Source organism: Phoca vitulina, unplaced genomic scaffold (assembly GCF_004348235.1).
Source record: "Phoca vitulina isolate PV1807 unplaced genomic scaffold, GSC_HSeal_1.0 scaffold11, whole genome shotgun sequence".
NCBI lineage: Eukaryota > Metazoa > Chordata > Mammalia > Carnivora > Phocidae > Phoca > Phoca vitulina.
The window spans coordinates 40,374,518-40,396,383 of record NW_022589714.1 but is presented as its reverse complement, the minus strand read 5'-3'; the positions used below and the strand labels follow the sequence as shown (position 1 = coordinate 40,396,383).

The 21,866-nt window shown below is 37.7% G+C and overlaps 1 protein-coding gene across 8 annotated transcripts in view; it reads left to right on the top strand.

Moving 5' to 3' along the window:
* UBR2 (ubiquitin protein ligase E3 component n-recognin 2) overlaps positions 1-21,866 on the top strand; it is a 116,505-nt gene that overhangs the window by 6,691 nt on the left and 87,948 nt on the right. For 7 of the 8 annotated variants that reach the window (XM_032409817.1, XM_032409815.1, XM_032409818.1 and 4 more), the window contains exon 2: positions 1,989-2,248. In XM_032409817.1, coding sequence (XP_032265708.1) covers positions 1,989-2,248 — 260 coding nt within the window. Of the gene's footprint in view, positions 1-1,988; positions 2,249-21,866 lie in introns of those variants that run through there. The other variant, XM_032409820.1, reaches the window with a different exon arrangement.

Here is a 21,866-nt window from a genome sequence, read left to right as displayed (position 1 = left end):
ATTGGCGTTTTGCAAGAATCACTCTGGTAGTGAGGTTGGAAAATGGACTGTACAAGGGCAAGACCAGCGGGGATGACATTTTTGCACTAATCTTGGTGAAAGATGGGAGTGGGGGTTTTGGACCAGAGTAGTGGGGATGGTGCCTGTGGAGATGGAGACAAAAAAATAGTGTCAACAGATTATTTAGGAAGCCTAATAGACAAGACATGATCAATTGGATGTTGGGTTGAAGAAGAAGGAAGATTTTCAGGTTTTTCTGGTGTAGATACTTAGGTAGATGCTTGTATCTAAAATAGGGAAAGGAAGTGGAGAAAATAGGTTTTTGAGGTGGGGTAGTGGAGATCATAAGTTCAGTTTTAGACCTATTGAGTTGGTGTTTGAATCAGGAGAAACTTTCTTGTTTCTCTCTACACTTACCAATACTTGTGGCCACCGAATGTGTGAGTTTTTTCCCCATACCAAGCAATTCTCTAATTCCCTACAGACACCAAGTGGGTGTCCTACAATTCAGTTCAATTCTGACACCATACACCTGGAGTTAGCATCAGATCCCACAGATTAAGGGCTCAGTCCCACGAGACTGACCCCCTCACTACTTAAGATGCCAATCACAAGCAGTGGGTCCTCAGGTTACCTAGCACTTCTGTCTGACTTGGCTACAAATCAAGGGTTCCCATGACCCCCTCTTTGGGTTCAGTAATTTGCTAGAATGGCTCACAGAACTCAGGGAAATGGTTTATTTACTAGATTACTGGTTTATGGTAAAATGATACAACTTAGGAACAGCAGGTGGAAGAGATGCATAGAGCAAGGTATGTGGGAAGGGTTTCAGAGCTTCCATGCTGTATCTTGGTGCACCAGCACTTCTCTGTTCACCATTCCAGAAGCTCTTTGAACCCCAACATAGAAATTTTTATGGAAGCTTCATTATGTAAGCATAATTGAATAAATCATTGGCTGTTAATGATTAGCTTAACTACCACCCCCTCTCCCCTCCCTGAGGTTGGGAGTGGAGGTTGTTATTTCCAACCTTCTTATCACATGGTTTGTTCCCTTGGCAACCAGGTCTCCATCCCTTGGGGCTTTCCAAAAGTCATCTCATTAACCTCAGCTCTAATTCAGTTGAAAGGAGATTAATTATCACAGGTAGTTGGACATAAAAGTTTGGGACAGAAAAGTGGCTTTTGTTTTTGAGCAGGGAGAGCAAAGGGGAAAGGATTTACAGAGAGGTTGATCAGGGAAAGAAGGCATAATTGATAATAACAAAGTCTCTTGTAGACTTCTATTCATAAGAGACTGGTATATCATTTATTAATCAGTGAGAAGTGTAAGTAGGTATAGTGTAAGGCTGTTCATGTTCACTGCATGCTCTTCCTATCAGCAAACTGACATGAGAATCCAAATCACAATCAGTATATCATTTGAGCAAAGCGTTAGAAAGGAAGTCAGATGGGCATAATGGCTCGTGTCTTATATGATGATTTGTTGTGGTCATTTTCTTATAACTGCCTACAGAAGGTTGCTTCAAGAGTAATTTTGAGGAGAGGGATCATTTCACTTTAAGTAAAGTAGAATTCTGAAATACTTGGCATTTTATTTTATTTTATTTAAGATTTTATTTATTTATTTGACAGAGAGAGAGAGAGCGAGAGCAGGAACACAAGCAGGGGGAGTGGGAGAGGGAGAAGCAGGCTTCCCACGGAGCAGGGAGCCCGATGCAGGGCTCAATCCCAGGACCCTGGGATCATGACCTGAGCCAAAGGCAGATGCTTAACAACTGAGCCACCCAGGCGCCCTAATACTTGGCATTTTAATAAAGTTCTAAATGAATTTTACCCTTTTTGGAAAGAAAACATACAGTTATGAGTGATGTCAACAAAATAATTTATATGACTCTCTTATCATTGAATATATAGTAGGTTTATCCAAATTAGCAGTTTGGCATTATTTAAAACTAATTTTTCTTTTTCTTTTTTTTTTTTTTAAAGAAATGGCTGCAAGCAACTGACCTCACTAGAGAAGTGTACCAGCATTTAGCCCACTATGTACCCCAAATCTACTGCAGGGGTCCCAACCCTTTTCCACAGAAGGAGGACATGCTGGCACAGCACGTTTTGTTGGGACCAATGGAATGGTACCTTTGTGGTGAAGATCCTGCATTTGGATTTCCAAAACTTGAACAAGCAAACAAACCGTCTCATCTTTGTGGTCGTGTTTTTAAAGTAGGAGAGCCTACATACTCTTGCAGGTAAAATATTGTAATTTTCTTTCTAAAAGGCTCATTTTTACTTTTTTTCCTGAAACCTTATGTTTTTGTTTTAAAATTATGAAATACATATATATTAAGAAAGTCTGCACAACAAATATATATGGTTTATTAAATAATCATGAAACAAATATTCATGTAACTATTTTCCAGGTCAAGAACTAGAACATCGTCAGCATTCCAGAAAACCACAGAATGCTTTCTTCCTTCCCTGTATTTAACTGCTGCCCTGACTCTTGTAATAATTACTTCTTTGCTTTTCTTGATAGTTTTCTAGTTAGTGATTTTTTTTTTTAATGTTGAGAATTGATTATACAAGGACAGAAGATGGAGAGGAAGGTGCCCTGTCTCCTTTAAAACCATCTATTCCTATTTCACAGAACTAGTCATTGTCAACAGTTTCTTATGTATCCTTCCAGAAATTTTTTATGCATATTCAAGCCCATATATATGGCTATCTTATACGTACATGCAAACATACATACAAAAGGGAGTATGTGTTACATATTCTGGGCTAAATTTTCCTTTCTCTGTTTAACAAAATCTTGACTTCTGTCCATATCAGCTGATATAGCTAGATAATATTCCATTGCGTGGATGTACTATTTATAGAGGCATTATGTAACATTTCCTTAACACTTTTTCCTATAAGACTTAAATTTAGTAAGTTCAGTTTTGGTTAAGGCCTATAGGTGTCTATGGTAGTCTTTCTTTATAAGCATGGTTAGAATACCAGTGGAGATCTTCTTATATTTTGAAATACTGTTAGATTTAGTTTTTTGTTTGTCTTTATAAAAACTTCTTTGAGTTCTCTATTGATGTTTGAAGGAATAGATTTAATTTAACGTCACAGTGTACAGACAAGGAAACGGAGATCCACTTGTTTCAATAATGTCTTTTGTAGCAAAAAGGTCGATTTCCAACACATGTATTTGAATGTCATCTTTTTATTTATTTGACAGAGAGAGACACAGCGAGAGAGGGAACACAAGCAGGGGGAGTGGGAGAGGGAGAAGCAGGCTTCCCACGGAGCAGGGAGCCCGATGCAGGGCTTGATCCCAGAACCCTGTGATCATGACCCAAGCCAAAGGCAGATGCCCAACGACCAAGCCACCCAGGCGCCCCTGAGTGTCATATCTTTTAATCTTCAGTCTGGAATGTTTCTCAGGGTTTTTTGTTATTGTTTTGGTTTGGTTTGGTTTTTTTTTTTTTTTTTTACTTTCATGATCTTGATACTTTTGAAGATTATAATAAGCCAGTTATTATTATTATTATTTTTAAAAGATTTTATTTATTTATTTGACAGAGACACAGTGAGAGACAGAACACAAGCAGGGGGAGTGGGAGAGGGAGAAGCAGGCTTCCCGCCGAGCAGGGAGCCCGATGCGGGGCTCGATCCCAGGACCCTGGGATCTTGACCTGAGCCAAAGGCAGGTGCTTAAGGACTGAGCCACCCAGGCACCCCTAAGCCAGTTATTTTTTTAAATGTCCATTTGGGTTTGTCTGACCCACTTTATGATTGGAGTCAGGTTGCATCTTTCACAGGAATATCACATAAATCACATGTTCTTATTCTCATTTTACACTATCAAGTAGCATGTGATTTTGATTTGTTTGATAACTGGTGATATTAATTTTGATCACTTGATTAAGGGGATGTCTACAAGACTTCTCTACTGTGAAGTTACTCTTTTACCCTTTGTAAACAGTAAGTATTTTGTGGGGGGGTACACTAAGCTATTAAACATCCTGTTTCTTACCAACATTTATTTTATTCATTTTTTTATTTCAGTATGTATTCATGGAAGGCCATTATTCTTGTGTTCAAATAGTTCTAGATTTGGCCAATTGAGGCCCTTCAAGCTGTCTTCTTTGTTCTTTTCATGTCCCCATCATTCTTTGAACACTTTCTTATTCTAACACAAGATGTTTAGGGCACATCTTGGACTTCCTCCTGCCCCAGACCTGAAATCAGTCATTTCTTTAAGGAGCCTGGTTCCTTTTCAGTAGACATTAGTGTTAAGGAATAAGATACTAGGTGTGCTTGTTGCTATTGGTATGTCACTAATCCCAGGCCCTCTTAGTAGTTCTGTAATTTATATATTTCTACAGATACATATTGAAAGAAGTATTGAAAATCATGCATTTACAGTAATCTCTCCGGTTTCAGTCCAATGCCATAGGCTTCTCTCTTGTTTTCTCCCTTTGCATATTTGTAACTTCCTTCTCTGATGAATTTGATTCTCATTATCCTGGAAAAATTTATTTGATGATTTACTTATATACAACCATTCTTCGCTGCAGCTGCCACTGCCTTATCCCATTTGGGCTGCACACCCTATGCTGGGTCATGGTAGCTTTCTCCCATCTCTCGTTAGGGCAGATCTAAAAGAAGTCTTTAAGACACGTGGTCACGGCCTTTGTGTTGAATCAGCTGGTTGCCTGCCTTGACAAGAAGTCCAGAGTCCTCTAGCGCTGTTTGCTGGACTTGAGGTATCTTTGTGGCACTCTTGATTCCATAGCAGCCATTCTCTGAAGAGTGTCACCCTCTGTGTGTGCAGCCCAACCCTCAACCAAGAACTCATCCGTAGGTGACCTCCACATAGACTTCTGTCCTTTCCTGGCCCCTCCCGTCCTCATACATTCCCGCTCTGGTGCCCTGACCCAAGGCTTCTAGCTCTTTTACCTGCCCCCAAATTTGATCTAGTCTCAGCTCAGTGGGACCTTCCTGCACTGCTTAGATTCTAGCTCACTGTGCCACAGGTGGGAATTTACCCCCTTGGTGAGAGAGTCTTACGTATTCATCTAGTTTTATGGCTGTGTAGAGTGGGAGGCTGGTTGAGTACCAGTTACTCTGCTGTAACCAGAAGTGGAAGTCCCAATATTTATTTTAACAAAGAAAGTTGCTTATGTTTGTTGAGCACCTTCTAGCCGCCACATTTAATGCCAAGTGCTTAATATGAAATCATGCTTAATCCATCTACAAAATTCTGAGATAATACCCCGGAGGAGACTGAGGCTCAGAGTGGTTAAGTGACTTACCTGCATTCATAAAAATTGAAACCGGGGCTCTCAGACTCTAAAGTCCATTATCTTTTCATTTTACCTTTCTTTGATTCTCATATATTGATTGGTCTCTTATGAATTTTTCATTCATATTCAGTAAAAGGAGAGGAAAAAATAGGAAAAATGTTCTGTTTTTCTTACAACTAAATCTGTCTAATTCCTAAATTCTGAGAGATGTTCTTTGTTGTTAAAATATTTGCATATGAAGTGAAGACAATGAACTAGGTAGTTTTGTTTTTTAATGTTTTTAGAAAAAAATCAGCAGTCCTTTTTGTGGTCATTCTACTGGTCCCTGAAACTCAGAAATCTGGGAACTACACACTAACACTTGGTTCCTAAGCAGAAAATCAAGTTGCATTGTAGTACTTCTGTACTACAAAGTACCTGCAAAGAATATTAAATAAAAATATTTGGGCTGGCGAAAAAGCTTTTGGTGACAGTATTGTGAACTTGGCCTGAATCCTTATCTCCCTCATTATCCCCAGTTAGACTGTCTATAAGCTACTCTTTCCCCATTGCAGATGTTTGGCACTTACAATAGCCTCATACATAATAGGTGCTCAGCAAATATTTGTTGAGGAAATGTCTGTTACATTGTTCAAAGTACAGAAGACAGTTTTAAAGATATTTTGCTATTCCTACTTTAGTTAAATTGCTTGAATATTCCTATTTTTTGCCCATTTCCATACCTGTCTGCTGGCAATATCATATTTATTGTAAGCCAGCTACTTTGGAAGATGTTCCACAGTCTTCAAAAGTGACTGTGGAATAGGCTTTTGGGAGTTTGGAGAAGTGGAGTGGGATGACAGGAGGAGGAATATATTCCCTTAATGAAAATGGTGCACTGAGGGCGCCTGGGTGGTTCAGTTGGTTAAGTGTTTGCCTTCGGCTCGGGTCATGATCCCAAGGTCCTGGGATCGAGTCCCATGTCGGGCCCCCCCTGCTCTGCGGGGAGCCTGCTTCTCCCTCTGCCTGCCACTCCCCCTGCTTGTGCTCGCTCGCTCTCTCTCTATCAAATAAATAAATAAAATCTTAAAAAAAAAAAAAGAAAATGGTGCACTGAAAAGCTATATTGGAAGGTTAGTTGTGCATAAAGGATTTGTGGGTGAAACGAGTCAGAGATGATCTTGGTAGATTTTTTTCTGTATTACATGTGGTCAAGTTTGAACTTGGGTATGTCAGCCTGGAGTTTCTCTGAGATATAAATTCATTTCACTATAGTCCGGGGGTTTAGGTTAATCTAGGATATTCTGCTCTGGATATTCTAACTGTGTATTAAGCGGTTGTATGTAATCAATGGAAAGGAAGGCACAGTGGGTAAAGGGAATGCCTCATGTTATGAGGAGAAAATTACCTTGTTGACATCATCTAAAGAGAGTCATGAGGGTATATTAAGGACAGAGAACACAAAGAACAGCCTCAGCTACTGCTTTTTAGAAATTAAAAACTTAACAGGCAAAACATGTATTTGGTTATATCTTTCAAAAGGTACAAAAGTGTATGCCATGAAAAATAACCTTCCTTCTCCACCCCTTAATTTCCCTGTTTCTTTATCCAGAAGTGACCACCATTAGTAGTTTCTTGTGTATTCTTCCAGATATCCTATGCATTTGCAAGCATTTGTATTTTATTCAGTACATCCTAGCATATCATTTAAGCTGTTTTCACCTTGCTTATATGAAAATTTGTCCTTAAAATTGTCACATAACATTAGAGAGAGAGTACGTGCGCTGACTTTGTCTTATGTTTTTAATGGCTGATTATTCTATTGTAGGATATTCTCTCCTTTACTTACTAGCTTTCTATTAATAGACATTTAGGTGGTTTCTAGTATTATAAACAATACTGCACTGAATATCTTTGTATGTCTTTGTGCACATGTAGAAGTAGATCCACAGGATACATGTCTGTAAGTAAAATTTCTGGGTCAAAGGATGCATACATTTATTTCTCTTTTAGTGACCAGTAGTAAAAACCTATAAAATGAAAAAGAGATGGGGGCACCTGGATGGCTCAGTCAGTTAAGCGTCTGCCTTCAGCTTGGGTCATGATCCCAGAGTCCTGGGATCGAGTCCCGCTTTGGCCTCCCTGCTTGGCAGGGAACCTGCTTCTCCCTCTGCCTGCGTCTCCCCCTGCTTGAGCTCTCTCTCTCTCTGACAAATAAAATCTTTAAAAAAAGAGAGAGAGAGAGATGATGTGCTAGTTTGAGGAAGAGAGGCAGGGTGGGAGGCAAACAACAGAAACTGCAACAGAGATGTTGGGAAAGTTTGGAAAATCTGTCTTCTAGCCAGCCTTGCAGGGAGAAGAAACCAGGAAGAACAGGACAGTGTGTGGCAGCCAGAAAGAGGAGGCAGATTGGCCAATTACCTGAGCTATAGAGGAAAGAAAGCGGTGTCTGGTGAGAATCTCACATGAAAGAACAGACTTTCTCTCTCCCTGGGGTGGGAGAGAAAGATTTAATCTGTAAAAGGTCTGGTAGGTCCTAGGTTTGGACTACACTCTTAACAGATATTTCTAAACTTTGCTGTTATCTGAAGTTAGCCACAGTCCAGGTTAAAGATACTGTCCTTCAAGACTGTCCAAGATACAGCTTCAGGTTTAGCGATTCTCAGAGGCACCTTCAATTCTAATCAGCTGGCTGCAAATTTCAACTATCTCCGTAGACTTTACGTAATTCATTAGAACAACTCCCAGAACTGAGGAAAATGTTGTACTTATGATTAAAGTTTTATCACAGCAAAAGGATATAAATCAGAATCAGCCAGAGAGATACATAGGAAGATTTCCAAATGCAAAGCTCCTGTTGTCCTCAGGGACACATTATCTTCCTGGCACATTAATGCGTGACAATACACACACAGAGTTGGTAACTAGGGACTCTCATCCAGGCTTTGGTGTCCAGAGTTTTTATTGGGGTTTCATTATGTAGGCATGACTAATGGAATCATTGCCCACGGACTTAATATCTAGCTCCACTTCCCTTCCCAGAGGTAAGGCTAATATGTGGCTGAAAGCCCCAACCTTCCAGTTACATGGTTTGTCTTTCTAGTATGGCCAATCCCCACTCTGCCTCATTCATTAGCATAAACTATCACATGGAGGGGGCAGCATAAATAACAAAGATACTCCTATCACACAGGAAATTATAAGGATTTAGAGTTCTCTCGCAGGAACCCTGGGACAAAAGCCAGCCAGATTCTTCAGTTACACAGTTCTTGAGAAAGTAAATGAGATCGATTGTGTATTGCTTTCCACGATTTTTAGCACATGGTAAACTCTTAGTAAATGTCCATGCTGGGGTCTTGGGGATGAATGTCTCCTGTTATTCCCAGGTCTCATGTATTCCTGGTAAAATGACATGGAGCCTGTCATTTGGAAAGATGAAATATGGTTATTGAAATTCTAGGGGAGTTTCTAAACTAGATCCTTCAAGGATAAAAGTGATTCATGTCTGTAGGATAGAGGTTTTCTTGAACTAGAAAAAATGATATTCAGGAGTCTTTTAGGAAATCCCTTAGGAAAGGGATTTGTGAAGGGAATTAGGTTAGTTTTTCTGTAGAGTTGTTTGTTCATAGTTTCTAAACTTTATAGGTCACAAATTATCTTGCTAAAGCCTCAGTGATCAGAAAAAGCTGTCTGTTTTCAGGCAGTAGGCTAATATTTATGATATTTGTCTATACTTAGTTATCTATTAGGAAAAGTGTAGTCAAATTTAATACCTGTTACTCCTTTCTAAATAGAGATGGTTGTTATTAGGGACAATAATCTTAGTATTGATTTTGATCATAACTATTTACTATTTCATAACCATTAAGAAAAATAAAATATTAGTAGAATATGAAATCATACTTTAGTGTGGTATAAATTTTAATTTGAGTTTAACACTTCTGTTAGATGTAAAGAAGTTAGGTTTAATTCCATTGATTTCCTTGTATAGTTAAATTGAGAACTTTTTTTTTTAAAGTTTTATTTAAGTAATCTCTATATCCAATGTAGGTGTAGCTCAAACTCATGAACCCAAGATCAAGTCACATGCTCTTCCAGCTGAGCCAGCCAGGCACCCTGACAACGTTTTTTTTAAACTAATAATTTAAAAACTTATTGCATGAATGTTACAGATAACCAGAAGTTATGGTTGGGGAGTTATGCTGCTATCAGGAATATTCTTAGCATATGTTTCCAGATAATGCTTTATGATGCTTTATTATAAACTATTAAATGGTTTTGCTCAGGTTTAACTTTTTTTCTTAACTTTGATTCTGTTAGTCATGATAGATGAGGTTATGCTAAAAATAACAAACAACCCTACAGTCTTGAAGACTTGGAACTACCTAAAATATATTTATTACTCAACTGTGTGACCCGTTCGGATGGGTGAGGGCAACGAGTGGAGGGTTCTGCCTGGTTAGTTACTTAACACCATATTACATCTTCATAAACTTAACATAATGTTTTTTAGTGTTCAGCACAGCAAGGGAAGAGCAGAGCTGGAGAGTCTTGCCCAGCAAATATATTGCACTAGCTCAGAATTAGCAACCGTGCCCACATCCCTTTAGCCAGAACTAATCTGAAGGCCTCTGTCCAACTACAAAACAGGTTGGGGAGGTATAATTCTCCTGTGTCTAGAAGAGATGCAAACTCTGTGGATGAACATTAGAAGTCTCTTCAATGATTTTTTAGGGTTTTGGGGTTATTTTTCCTTCCTCACAGAGCAGTTAGGAAAAATGAGGTAATGTATAAATACAGCACTTGGGGAATTATATTTATATAGGTAAGAATTTTTAAACCAAACACTGAGTCTTCGGATGAGTTACTGAGCCATGAGTAATATTTCAAGCAGAGGGATAGACATAATTTTATTTCTGTTCTGTGTGGAAATATAAAGCTCTAATGTGGAAGAAAGAACCTCTTATTTCCAGTAAGAAGAGTTTGTTTAGTTTCTTGGCTTTAAAAAAAACTTGAAAACTTGATCTCTTTTTAGCTGAGTTCTATTTCAAGACTGTTTCTTTTTGCCCTGAATAGTCCAGAGATTGAAATCAATGCTGTGTTAGTTTTAAAAATATCGGTTACCTCTAATTATGATGTGCTACATGAGTGAAATTACCCTGTGTATATTGCAGTTGTGAGTTTTTCCATTTAACAATTTGTCTTAGAGATCTTTCTCTGTCAGTATATATAAATCATCATTCTTTTAACTGCTGTGTTTCCATAGTAAGTTCAGGCCATAGTTTATTTCATCGCTCTGTTAATGAAATTAGAAATGGGGAACTTCTAGGGTTTTTTCCCCATAATAAACTATGCTGCAAAGAACACCCTGTACATATTTGTACACATCTCTTTTTACACACGTCTCAGTATTTTTCAAGGTAAATACCTTGAAGTAGAATTTCAATGCTGTGTGTTGTCACTGTGAGCTTCAATATATTGGAAATTCCCTTTTCTGCACTGCTCTCTTTGCCCTGGGAAAATGACAGGGAGTGGGCAGTTGATGTCTCCTAGATAGTTTGGGTTCCTGTAGTTGTCTAAAATGAGTCTTGTATTCTTGTTTTAAAGATCTGTGATCATGTTTAATTACTCTTTGCCAGTTTGTTGCAGGATTGAACATAGGCGTGCATGGGGTATAATATCAACTTTATATGTATGTCTTTGTCTAGATGTTAGGAAGTAGTAGAACTATAACTATATTACTATGAGCTGATTCTTACAGGTAAGGAAACTCAGATTTATATCTAAAATTTTCCTTTTGATGCCCAATTGAGGGTTGTTTTTTTTTTTAAGGGAAAATTTACATATTTCAGAAGGCACAAATCTTAATTGTACATTTTTGACAACAGTTAACCTCATGTAACTCACATCCCTTTAAGATATGAACATTTCCATCTGACTAGAAATTTCCCTCTGAGTAGCTCCAGCCCCTAGGTAACCACTGTTCTGATAATTTCACCTTAGATTATTTTTATTTTTGCCTGTTCTGGAACTTCATAAAAATGAAATCATTCTTTTGTGCCTGGCTTCCTTTACTTACATAATATCTATCAGATTTATCCATGTTGTTATGATTATTGGAAATTGGTTCCACTTAAATTGCTGAGTAGTAGTCCATTGTATGAATGTACTTATAATTGCCCATAATCCATTGTCCTGTTGATGAACGTTTGGGTTGTTTCCGGTTTGACGCTATCATGAGTAAAGTTTGTATGTCTTTTTGTTTTTTATGCTTTTTTTTTTTAAGATTTTTTTTTATTCAGTTTTGCAAGAGAGAAGAAGAGAGCAAGCCTGAGCAGGGGGAGGGGCAGAGGGAGAAGCAGACTCCCCACTGAGCAGGGAGCTCAATGCAGTACTGGATCCCAGGACCCTGGGATCATGACCTGAGCGGAAGGCAGTTAACCTACTGAGCCACCCAAGCGCCCACCTTTTCTTTTTTTTTTTTAAACAATTCTATTTTTTTTAGTGAAAATTTAAAGGAAAGAAGATGGTAATTTTCTTTCATAAACCATATCAGTTTTTATTTTTATTTTTATTTATCCATTTGAGAGAGAGAGAGCAAGCACGAGGAGGGGTGTGCAGAGGGAGAGCAAGAGGGATAAATAGGCTGAGCGTGGAGCCCAACACAGGGCTCCATCCCAGGACATTGAGATCACGACCTGAGCTGAAGCCACTTACCCAGCTGAGCCACCCAGGTGCCCCTAAATCATATCAGTTTATGCCAACATTATTTTAAATGCAGCATACTAAGGTACTAGGTGTTTTTCTGTACTTAAACATACTTCTATGTGTTTAATATGCCAAATAACATAAATCTTGAACTATTAAAAATCTTCAGGATTTTTAGGAATATTAAGATACCATTAAAATAGGCCTTCCTGGACAATAATCTAATACAGTGAACATTCTTACCTGATACATTAGTTACTATTACCATTTGTAAACAAGTCTTTTTCTGGACTTCTGTTTAATTTTTCATGGATAATCCTTAGGAGTGGAATTGCTGAATCAAAGGGCAGGTGTATGTTGAACTTAAGAAACTGCCAAAACTTTCTCCAAAATGGTTTTTTGTTCCCACCAGTAATGTATGAAAATTCTGTTTGCTCCATATCTACACCACCATTTGATGTTGTTGGTTTTTTTAATTTTAGCCATTCTTTGTAGTGGTATCTCATATGTTTTTAATTACCCCTAATGACAAATGATGTTGATGGAATTTTACATGTACTCATTGCTCATTCATCTAACTTCTGAAGTTTTTGTTCCAGTCTTTTGTCTATTTTTTATTGGATTGTTTGTCTTTTATTATTGAGTGTTGGAGTTCTTTAGATATTCTGGGTACAAGTCCTTTGTTAGACATGTTTTGTGAATATTTTCTCACAGTCTGTGGCTTGCCTATATGGTGTCTTAATGACAGAAGATTTTAATTGTGATGTCATTTTACCAGCTTTTTTCTTTTCTGATGATTTAAGAAATGTCTGCCTTCTCCCAGGTAGCAAAGATAGTCTGTATGTTTTCTTCTATAAACTTTGATAAGTTAGATTTTACGTCTGGGTTTATGATCTGTTTTGAACTTTTTTTTATATGGTTTGAGGTAAGGGTTGAGCTTTACTTATTTATATGTGAATATCCAGTTGTCCCAGCACCATTTGTTCCTTTCCCTATTGAATTGCTTTGGTACCTTATCAAAAACCATTTGACCATATAAGTGTGGGTCTATTTCAGAACACCCTAATTTATAGTAGCCCTCTTTTATCCACATGGGATATGTTCCAAGACCCCCAGTGGATGCCTGAAACCATGCGTAGTCCCAAACCCTATGTATACTGTGTTTTTTGCTATATGTACATACCTATGATAAAGTTTAATTTATAAATTAGGCACAGTAAGAGATTAACAGCAATAACTAATAACAAAACAGAACAATGATAACAATATACTGTAATAAAAGTTATGTGAATATGGTCTCTCTCTCAAAACATTTTATTGTACGTATTCACCCTTTTTGTGATGATGTGAGATGATAAAATGCCTGCATGATGAAATGAAGTGAGGTGAACGACTGAGCCACCCAGGCATCCCTCCTTTTTCTTTCTTCTTTTTCTCTTTGGTATTCCTGTTAAACATACATTATATCTTTTGTAGTTGTCTCACATTTTGTGGATATTTTGTTCTGTTTTTCTTTCAGTCTTTTTTTGTTTGCTTTTCAGATTGTTGAGATATCCTCAAACTCAAGGATTCTTTGATCAGCTATGTCCAGTCTACTAATAAGCCCATCAAAGGCATTCTTCATTCTGTTACTATGTTTTGATCTCTAGCACTTCTTTTTGGTTCCTTCTTAAGATTTCCATCTCTGCTTACATTGCCCTTCTGTTCTTGCATACTGTCTATATCCATCAGAGCCCCTAATATGTTAGTTACAGTTGTTTTAAATTTCACATCTGATAAATCCAACATTTCTGACATAACCTGATTTTGATGCTTGCTCTGTCTCTTCAAACTGAATTTTTTGCCTTTTAGTTAGTCTTATGCTTTTTTTTTGATAGCCAGGCATATGATATACCAGGTAAAAGGAATTCCATAGGCCTTTAGTGATGTGGTAGTAAGGTGTGGGGGAGGGGAAGCATTCTATAGTCCTATGATTAGATCTCAGTCTTCTAGTGAGCCTGTACCTCTGGACTCTGAACTTCTCATGTGCTTTTCATTGCTGCCACCCGCCTCCCCCACCTGTCTTTATGTGGGACAAGATGGCTAGAGTGAGCTGGAAGTGGATATTAGACTCTGATAAAACCTTAGCAGGTAGGCTCTGATTATAGTTTCTTCTGAGGGCAGACTTTTTTTTCTTTTTTTTTTTTTAAAGATGTTATTTATTTGACAGAGAGAGACATAGCGAGAGAGGGAACACAAGCAGGGGGAGTGGGAGAGGGAGAAGCAGGCTTCTCGCTGAGCAGGGAGCCCGATGCAGGGCTCGATCCCAAGACCCTGAGATCATGACCTGAGCCGAAGGCAGACGCTTAACGACTGAGCCACCCAGGCGCCCCATGAGGGCAGACTTTTTAAGAACAGAATGCCCTTGCATATTTCAGCCTGGTTCCTTCTTTTCCTACCTGCTGGTGACAGGAGTGGATTTTTCTCTGATGTTCACTGTGAGAACCTAGTAGAATTCCAGGAGATAAAACTCACCAAAATGTTAGGGCCCGATGACTGGGCCCCCCTCTGGTTCCCAGTGACTGGAGTTTTAATCTCTCAAACGTTCACACTGAGCCTCCAGCAGTTTGTCAGGTACAGTTCAGGTTTCCCTTCCTCAGGACTGGTTCCTGTAGAGGACTGTGTTTGTGGGTTTCTGCTCTCAGAAATTGTGTTTCTCTGTATTCCTTTATTGGTCTCTGTAATTTCAAGGGTAGCAGTTTGTCCTGTGACCTTACTTCTTTTGTAAATCCAAGAAGAGTTGTTGGTTTTTCAGTTTGTTTAGCTTTTTACTTATTAGGTCAGTGTGGCAACCTCCAAACTTCTTACATGCTCACTGGAAACGAAGTCTGCACTCATTTTTTAGGGGTATTCTCCTGAATATAGAATTCTGGGTTGATACTTTTTTTTTTTCCTTTTCAGCATTTTAAAGATCTTGCTACCTTGTCTTCTGACCTGTGTTGTTTCTGATCATGTCCGCTTTTATTGGGATATCTATGTTACTCTGTATCAAGTTTGCTGGTTTTCTCTAGCTGCCTTCAAGATTTTCACTTTATTGTTGGATTTTAGCAGTGTGACTGTTATGATATGCCTAGCTATATGTTCTTTGTTTTTATCCTTATGGGGTTCCTTGAGTTTCTTGGATCATAAGTTGATGTCCTTAACCAAATTTGGGAAGTTTAGGTTATTACTTTTTCAGATATACTTTCTGCCTCATATTTTCCACTCCTGGGACTCCAGTTACACAGTAGTATAATTGAGGGACTAATTAGTACTACATAGTAGTAGTGCGTAAATATAACTTTAAAATATATGTAAAATTACTATGAATATATGTGTGTAATACGAATGTATTTACATAGTGCATGTTGTAAACATTTTAATAAGAATGTATGATTCAAGAGAGTTTGGAGATGACTGCTTTTGCTAAAGCTCTAAAATCTCAGGGATCTGTGTGTGCTTTCACCAAACCAACATACCTTGACTATGGCAATTAACAACTGGTCCTGTAACTGCACACATTTGTCTTTTCTGTTAAATGATGGGCTCTTAGAGAAGAAGGGTCTGGCTTTACTTTTCTTTATAATTATGTAAAGACAGTGGCTCTCAGGTTGATTTTTAGAAATCCAGAAATGCTGTCTATGAGAGGCAAAGTAAAACTGAAAGTCACTAAAAATAGGAATAGAAACAGTGGAGAAAAAAAACACCAGCCAAAAGTATGATACAGTAGAAAGCTGGAATAGCAGTTTTCTTATCTGACAAAAAGAATTTATCGTTGAAAACTAAGGGACACAGGGCTGCCTGGGTGGCTCAGTCGTTAAGCATCTGCCTTTGGCTCAGGTCATGATCCCAGGGTCCTGGGATTGAGCCCCACATCAGGCTCCCTGCTCATCAGAAAGCCTGCTTCTCCCTCTCCCACCCCCCCTGCTTGTGTTCCCTCTCTCTCTGTGTCTCTCTCTGTCAAATAAATAAAATCTTAAAAAAAAAAAAAGAAAACTAAGGGACACAAAAAGACAACCAAATTTAAAAAATGGGCAAAGGATCTGAACAGACATTTCTCCAAACATTCTGGTTGGTATGTTTCTGCAACTTTGTAATACTACAAACTACCAAGTTGGACACTTTTTTAAAAATTAATAAGCCATTGTATTTGTTTTTGTTTTTAACATAAAGCCTACACTCAACATGGGGCTTGAACTCATGATCCTGAGATCAAATGTCACATGCTCTACTGACTGAGCCAGCCAGGTGCCCCTAAGATGGACATTTTTAAAAAGATGAATTTTATATGTGAATTACATCTCAATTTTTGAAAAGCGATCTGTATATTTGACATTAAAGGAAACTTTAGTTAATTCTCAAGGCTCAGAGCCATACAGATTGTTCTCCCACTCTGTTTAATAAAATTAGAAACAACAAAAGGGTAGGTTAAATAAATTTTATGTTTGGAAACTAACATTGCCAACATTAAGTAAAAGAATATCACTGAAATCACTAAGGAAATTTAGAAATAGAACTGAATGATAAAAACATTATGTGTTGAAATTTTGGGGACATAGCTAAAGGAGTATTTAGTAGGAAATACATACTTTAAAAATATTTGCCAAGAAAAAAGAAAGGTTAAAAATAAGCTATGTGGTGGAAACAAATGAAAACAAAAACACAACAGTCCAAAATCTTTGGGATGTACAAAGTGATTCTAAGAGGGAAGGTTATAGCAATATAGGACTACCTTAAGAAGCAAGAAAAATCTCGAACAACCTAACCTTATACCTAAAGGAGTTAGAAAAAAAACAAAACCCAAACCCAGCAAAAGGAAGGAAATAATAAAGAGTAGAGCAGAAATAAATGATACAGAAACTTAAAAAAAAAAAAAAAGAACAGATCGATGAAACCAGGGCGTGGTTCTTTGAAAAGATCAACAAAATTGATAAACCTGTAGCAAGACTCATTTAAAAAAAGAGAGGGAAAACCCAAGTGAACAAAATCACTAGTGAAATAAATAATAACCAACACCACAGAAATACAAACAGTTGTTACAGAATATTATGAAAACCTATATGCCAATAAATTGGACAACTTAGAAGGAATGGATAAATTCCTAGAAACATACAACCTACCAAAACTAAAACAGGAAGAAAGAAAATTTGAACAGGCCAATTACCAGCAATGAAATTGAATCAGTAATTTAAAAATTCCCAATAAACAAGAGTCCAGGACCAGACAGCTTCACAGGTGAATTCTGTAACACATTTAGGGAAGAGTTAATGCCTATTCTTCTCAAACTATTCCAAAAAATACAAGAGAGGCCAGTATATCAAAACCCGATAAAGACACCACAAAAAAAGAGAACTTCAGGCCAGTATCTCTCATGAATATAGATGCAAAAATCCACAACAAAATATCAGCAAACCGAATCCAACAATACATTTTAAAAAATCGTACACCATGATCAAGTGGGATTTATTCCTAGGATGCAAGGATGGTTCGATATTCACAAAACAATCTACATGATACGTCACATCAGTAAGAGGAAGGATAAAAACCATATAATCATTTCTGTAGATGCAGAAAAAGCATTTGACAAAGTACAACATCCATTCATGATAAAAACCCTCTGCAAAGTAGGCCTAGAGGGAACATATCTCAGCATAATAAAGGCCTTATACGAAAAACGCACAGCCAACATCATACTTAATGGTGAAAAACTGAGAGCTTTTCCCCTAAGGTCAGGAACAAGACAAGGATGTCCACTCTCGCCACTTTTACACAACATAGTACTGGAAGTCCTAGCCACAGCAATTAGAGAACATAAATAAAAGGCATCCAAATTGGTAAGGAAGAAGTAAAACTCTCACTGTTTGCAGGTGACATGATACTATATAGAAAACCCTAAAGACTCCACCAAAAAGCTACTAGAACTAATAAATTCAGTAAAGTCACAGTTTACAAAATCAATGAACAGAAATCTGTTGCACTACTATACACTAATAATGAAGCAGCAGAAAGTCAATTAAGAAAGCAATCCCATTTATAATTGCACCAAAAACAATAAAATATCTAGGAATAAACCTAACCAAAGAGGTAAAACATCTGTACTCTGAAAACTATAAAACACTGATGAAAGAAATTCAAGACAATGCAAGGAAATGGAAAGACATTCCATGGAATGTTCATGGGTCGGAAGAAGTATTATTAAAATGTCTATACTATCCAAAGCAATCCATAGTCTTAATGCAGTCCCTATCAAAATACCAGCAGCATTTTTCACAGAACTAGAACAATCCTAAAATCTGTATGGAACCACAAAAGACCTTGAAGAGCCAAAGCAGTCTTGAAAAAGAAAAACAAAAATAAAAGTATCAGAATTCCAGATTTCAAGTTATATTACAAAGTGGTAGGGCACCTGGGTGGCTCAATCTGTTAAGCATCTGCCTTTGGCTCAGGTCATGATCACAGGGTCCTGGGTTCGAGTCCTGCATCAGGCTCCCTGCTCAGCGGGGAGTCTGCTTCTCCCTCTTCCTCTGCCCCTCCCCCCTTGCTCGTGTGTTCTTTCTCTCTAATAAATAAATAAAATCTTTTTTTAAAAAAACAGTGGTAGTAATTTTTTTTTAAGATTTATTTATTTATGAGAGAGAGAAGTGTGTGTGCATGCATGAGCAGAGGGAGAGAAATCCTCAAGCAGACTCCCCGCTGAGCATGGAACCCAGTGCAGGGCTCGATCCAGGACCCTGAGTGAGATCACGACCTGAGCCAAAATCAAGAGTTGGACACTTAACTGACTGAGCCACCCAGGCGCCCCAAAGTGGTAGTAATTAAAACAGTATGGTACTAGCATAAAAATAGGCGCACAGATCAATGGAACAGAATAGAAAACCCAGAAATAAACCTAAAGTGTATGGTCAATCTTCAACAAAGAAGGAATGGATACACAATGGGAAAAAACAGTCTCTTCAACAAATGGTGTTGGAAAAACTGGATAGCCACATGTAAAAGAATGAAACTAGACCACTTTCTTTCATCATACACAAAAATAAATTGAAAATGGATTAAACACCTAAATGTGAGACCTGAAACCATAAAAATCCTTGAAAAGAGCATAGACAGTAATCTCTCTGACATTAGCCATAGCAGTATTTTTCTAGTTATGTCTCCTGAGGCAGGAGAAATGAAAGCAAAAATAAACTATTGGGATTTCCTCAAAATAAAACTTACGCACAGTGAAGGAAACAATCAACAAAACTAAAAGGAAACCTACTGAATGGGAGAAGCTATTTGCAAATGACATATCTGATAAAGGGTTAGTATCCAGAATATATAAAGAACTCATACAACTCAATATCCAAAAAACAATCCAGTTTAAAAATGGGCAGAAGACATGAATAGACATTTCTCCAAAGAAGACATATAGATGGCCAGCAGACACCTGAAAAGATGCTCAACATCATTCATCAGGGAATTACAAATCAAAACTGCAGTGTAGTACCACCTCACACCTGTCAGAATGGCTAAAATCAAAATAAGCAACCAAGTATTGACAAGGATGTGAATAAAAGCAACCCTCATGGACTGTTGGTAGGAATGCAAACTGGTGCAGCCACTATGGAAAACAGTATGGAGCTTCCTCAAAAACAAAAAAAAGAACTACCCAATGGTCCAGTAATCATACTACTGGGTATTTACCCCCAAAATACAAAACCACTAATTCAGAGGATACATGCACCCCTGTGTTTATTACAGCATTATTCACAATAGCCAAACTATGGAAGCAGCCTAAGTGTCCATCGATAGATGAATGGGTAAAGAAGATGTGGTATATATTATACAATGGAATATTATTCATCCATTAGAAAAAAAGAAATCTTGCTATTTGCAACAATGTGGATAAAGCTAGAGAGAATAATGCTAAGCGAAATAAGTCAAAGACAAATACCATATGATCATACTCATATGTGAAATTTAAGAAACAAAGGAAACAAGCAGAGAAAAGAGAGAGACAAGCTAAGAAACAGACTCTAACTATAGAGAACGAACTGATGGTTACCAGAAGGGAGGTTGGTGGGAGATGGGGGAAATAGGAGGTGGAGATTGAAGAGTATACTTATCACAATGAAAAAAAATAAAATGTCAAAAAATAGCTATACATACATACATTTCCTGGTTTTGTCTGCTGAAAGGGCCTAGAAACAATGGAACTCCTGTAGCAGTGAGCACATGTAGTACCCAGATACTGGTTTCTAAATACCAGTGTCCAGTAAAAGGAATCAGAGCTCCATGATGAAATGATTGATTCCAGGGCTGGGACAGAGAAAATACAAATTAAGTTTGGAACATCTTGTGTTGCTCCCTCCCCCCAAGAAAAGGAGGGGACATGTTGAAAGGGCACAGGAGCCAACCAGAAAGAGCTCCTGATGGCCACAGTTGAAACAGTTTGAATGATAAAATAATGATTGGATTAAACTATAACCCATGGAATAAAATATTCATGAGTCTGCACTGATATATAAGTATTTGGATGAATAAATAAATGGGAGAGAAGGGATGTTTTCAGTAGTTTTCGCATACTGAAAAATTCCAATTAAGACAGGAATGCAGGATAGAAAGTTACCATTAGGCAAAGAACATAGCAGTAACTGTAGACAAGATCCATTGGTAAGGTGCTAAAAGTAGTGGATGAAAGTTTAAGAAAGGATATTTATAGGAGGATATTTGCATAGTCTCAAAGTATCTCCCCGAATACATTTAATTATAAAAGGTACAGTAGCAACTTAACAGTGAAGGAATCTGGCAGACACCATCTTAACCAAGCAAGCAAAGTTAATGCCACCAGTACTACAGCATATCAAATCAGCATCATGTGCCCCCTGTTACAGTGTACTGAGACGAACAGAGCATCACTTCCGGCAACATCACTTCTGTAGTATCCTTGCCAAAAATGCATAACTTAATCTAATCATGAACACGTCAAACAAACCCAAATTGTGGGACCTCTACAAAATAACTAACCAGTACTCTTCAAAAGGGTATGGTCACAAAAATTGAGAAAAGACTGAGGAACTGTTAGAATTTGGAGGAGACTAAGGAGCCATGCCATCTAATACAATGTGGGATATTGTATTGTATCCTGAAAGAGAAAAAGGGACCATAGTGGGAAAACTGATTACTTCTGATTAAGGGCTGTAGTTAATAATATTGTACCAGTATTAATTTCCTTGTATTATTGTTAACATGAGGAAAAATTTGGTTAGGGTATAAAGGAACTCTACTATTTTTGCACCTTTTCTATGAGTGAAAATATTTCAAAGAAAAAATAAAAATAAATAGGGTAAACATTCAGCTCAGTAGATGAGAAGAACAATTGAGCACACGCAAAGGAAAAAGAGAAAAGGTCAGAAAATAAAAGTAAAAAGTTGAGATATACTAACTCTTTGGAATTGTTAAGCCAATTTCCTTGCAAGACTGAATAAGAAGAATGCAGATACATAAAATTCAAAATGAAAATTGAGAAACACACTTACTGCATTCCTTTTGATGATGTCATGTCTTACAAAACTAGGTCCTCAACATTGCTATGATTGAAAAGCAGATACTTTGTGGAATAGGCAATGAAGGTAGCAGTGTCCAATTTGATTCTAAGTGTTAAAAAATTGTTCAGTAGGGGTGCCTGGGTGGCTCAATTGGTTAGGCAGCTGAGGTCATCATCCTGGAGTCCCGGTATCAAGTCCGGCATTGGGCTCCCTGCTCAGCAGGGAGTCGGCTTCTCCCTCTGACCCTACCCCCCCATGTGCTCTCTCTCTCTCTCTCAAATAAATAAAATCTTTTTTAAAAATTGTTCAGTGACCAATAGTTATTAAGTTGTTTG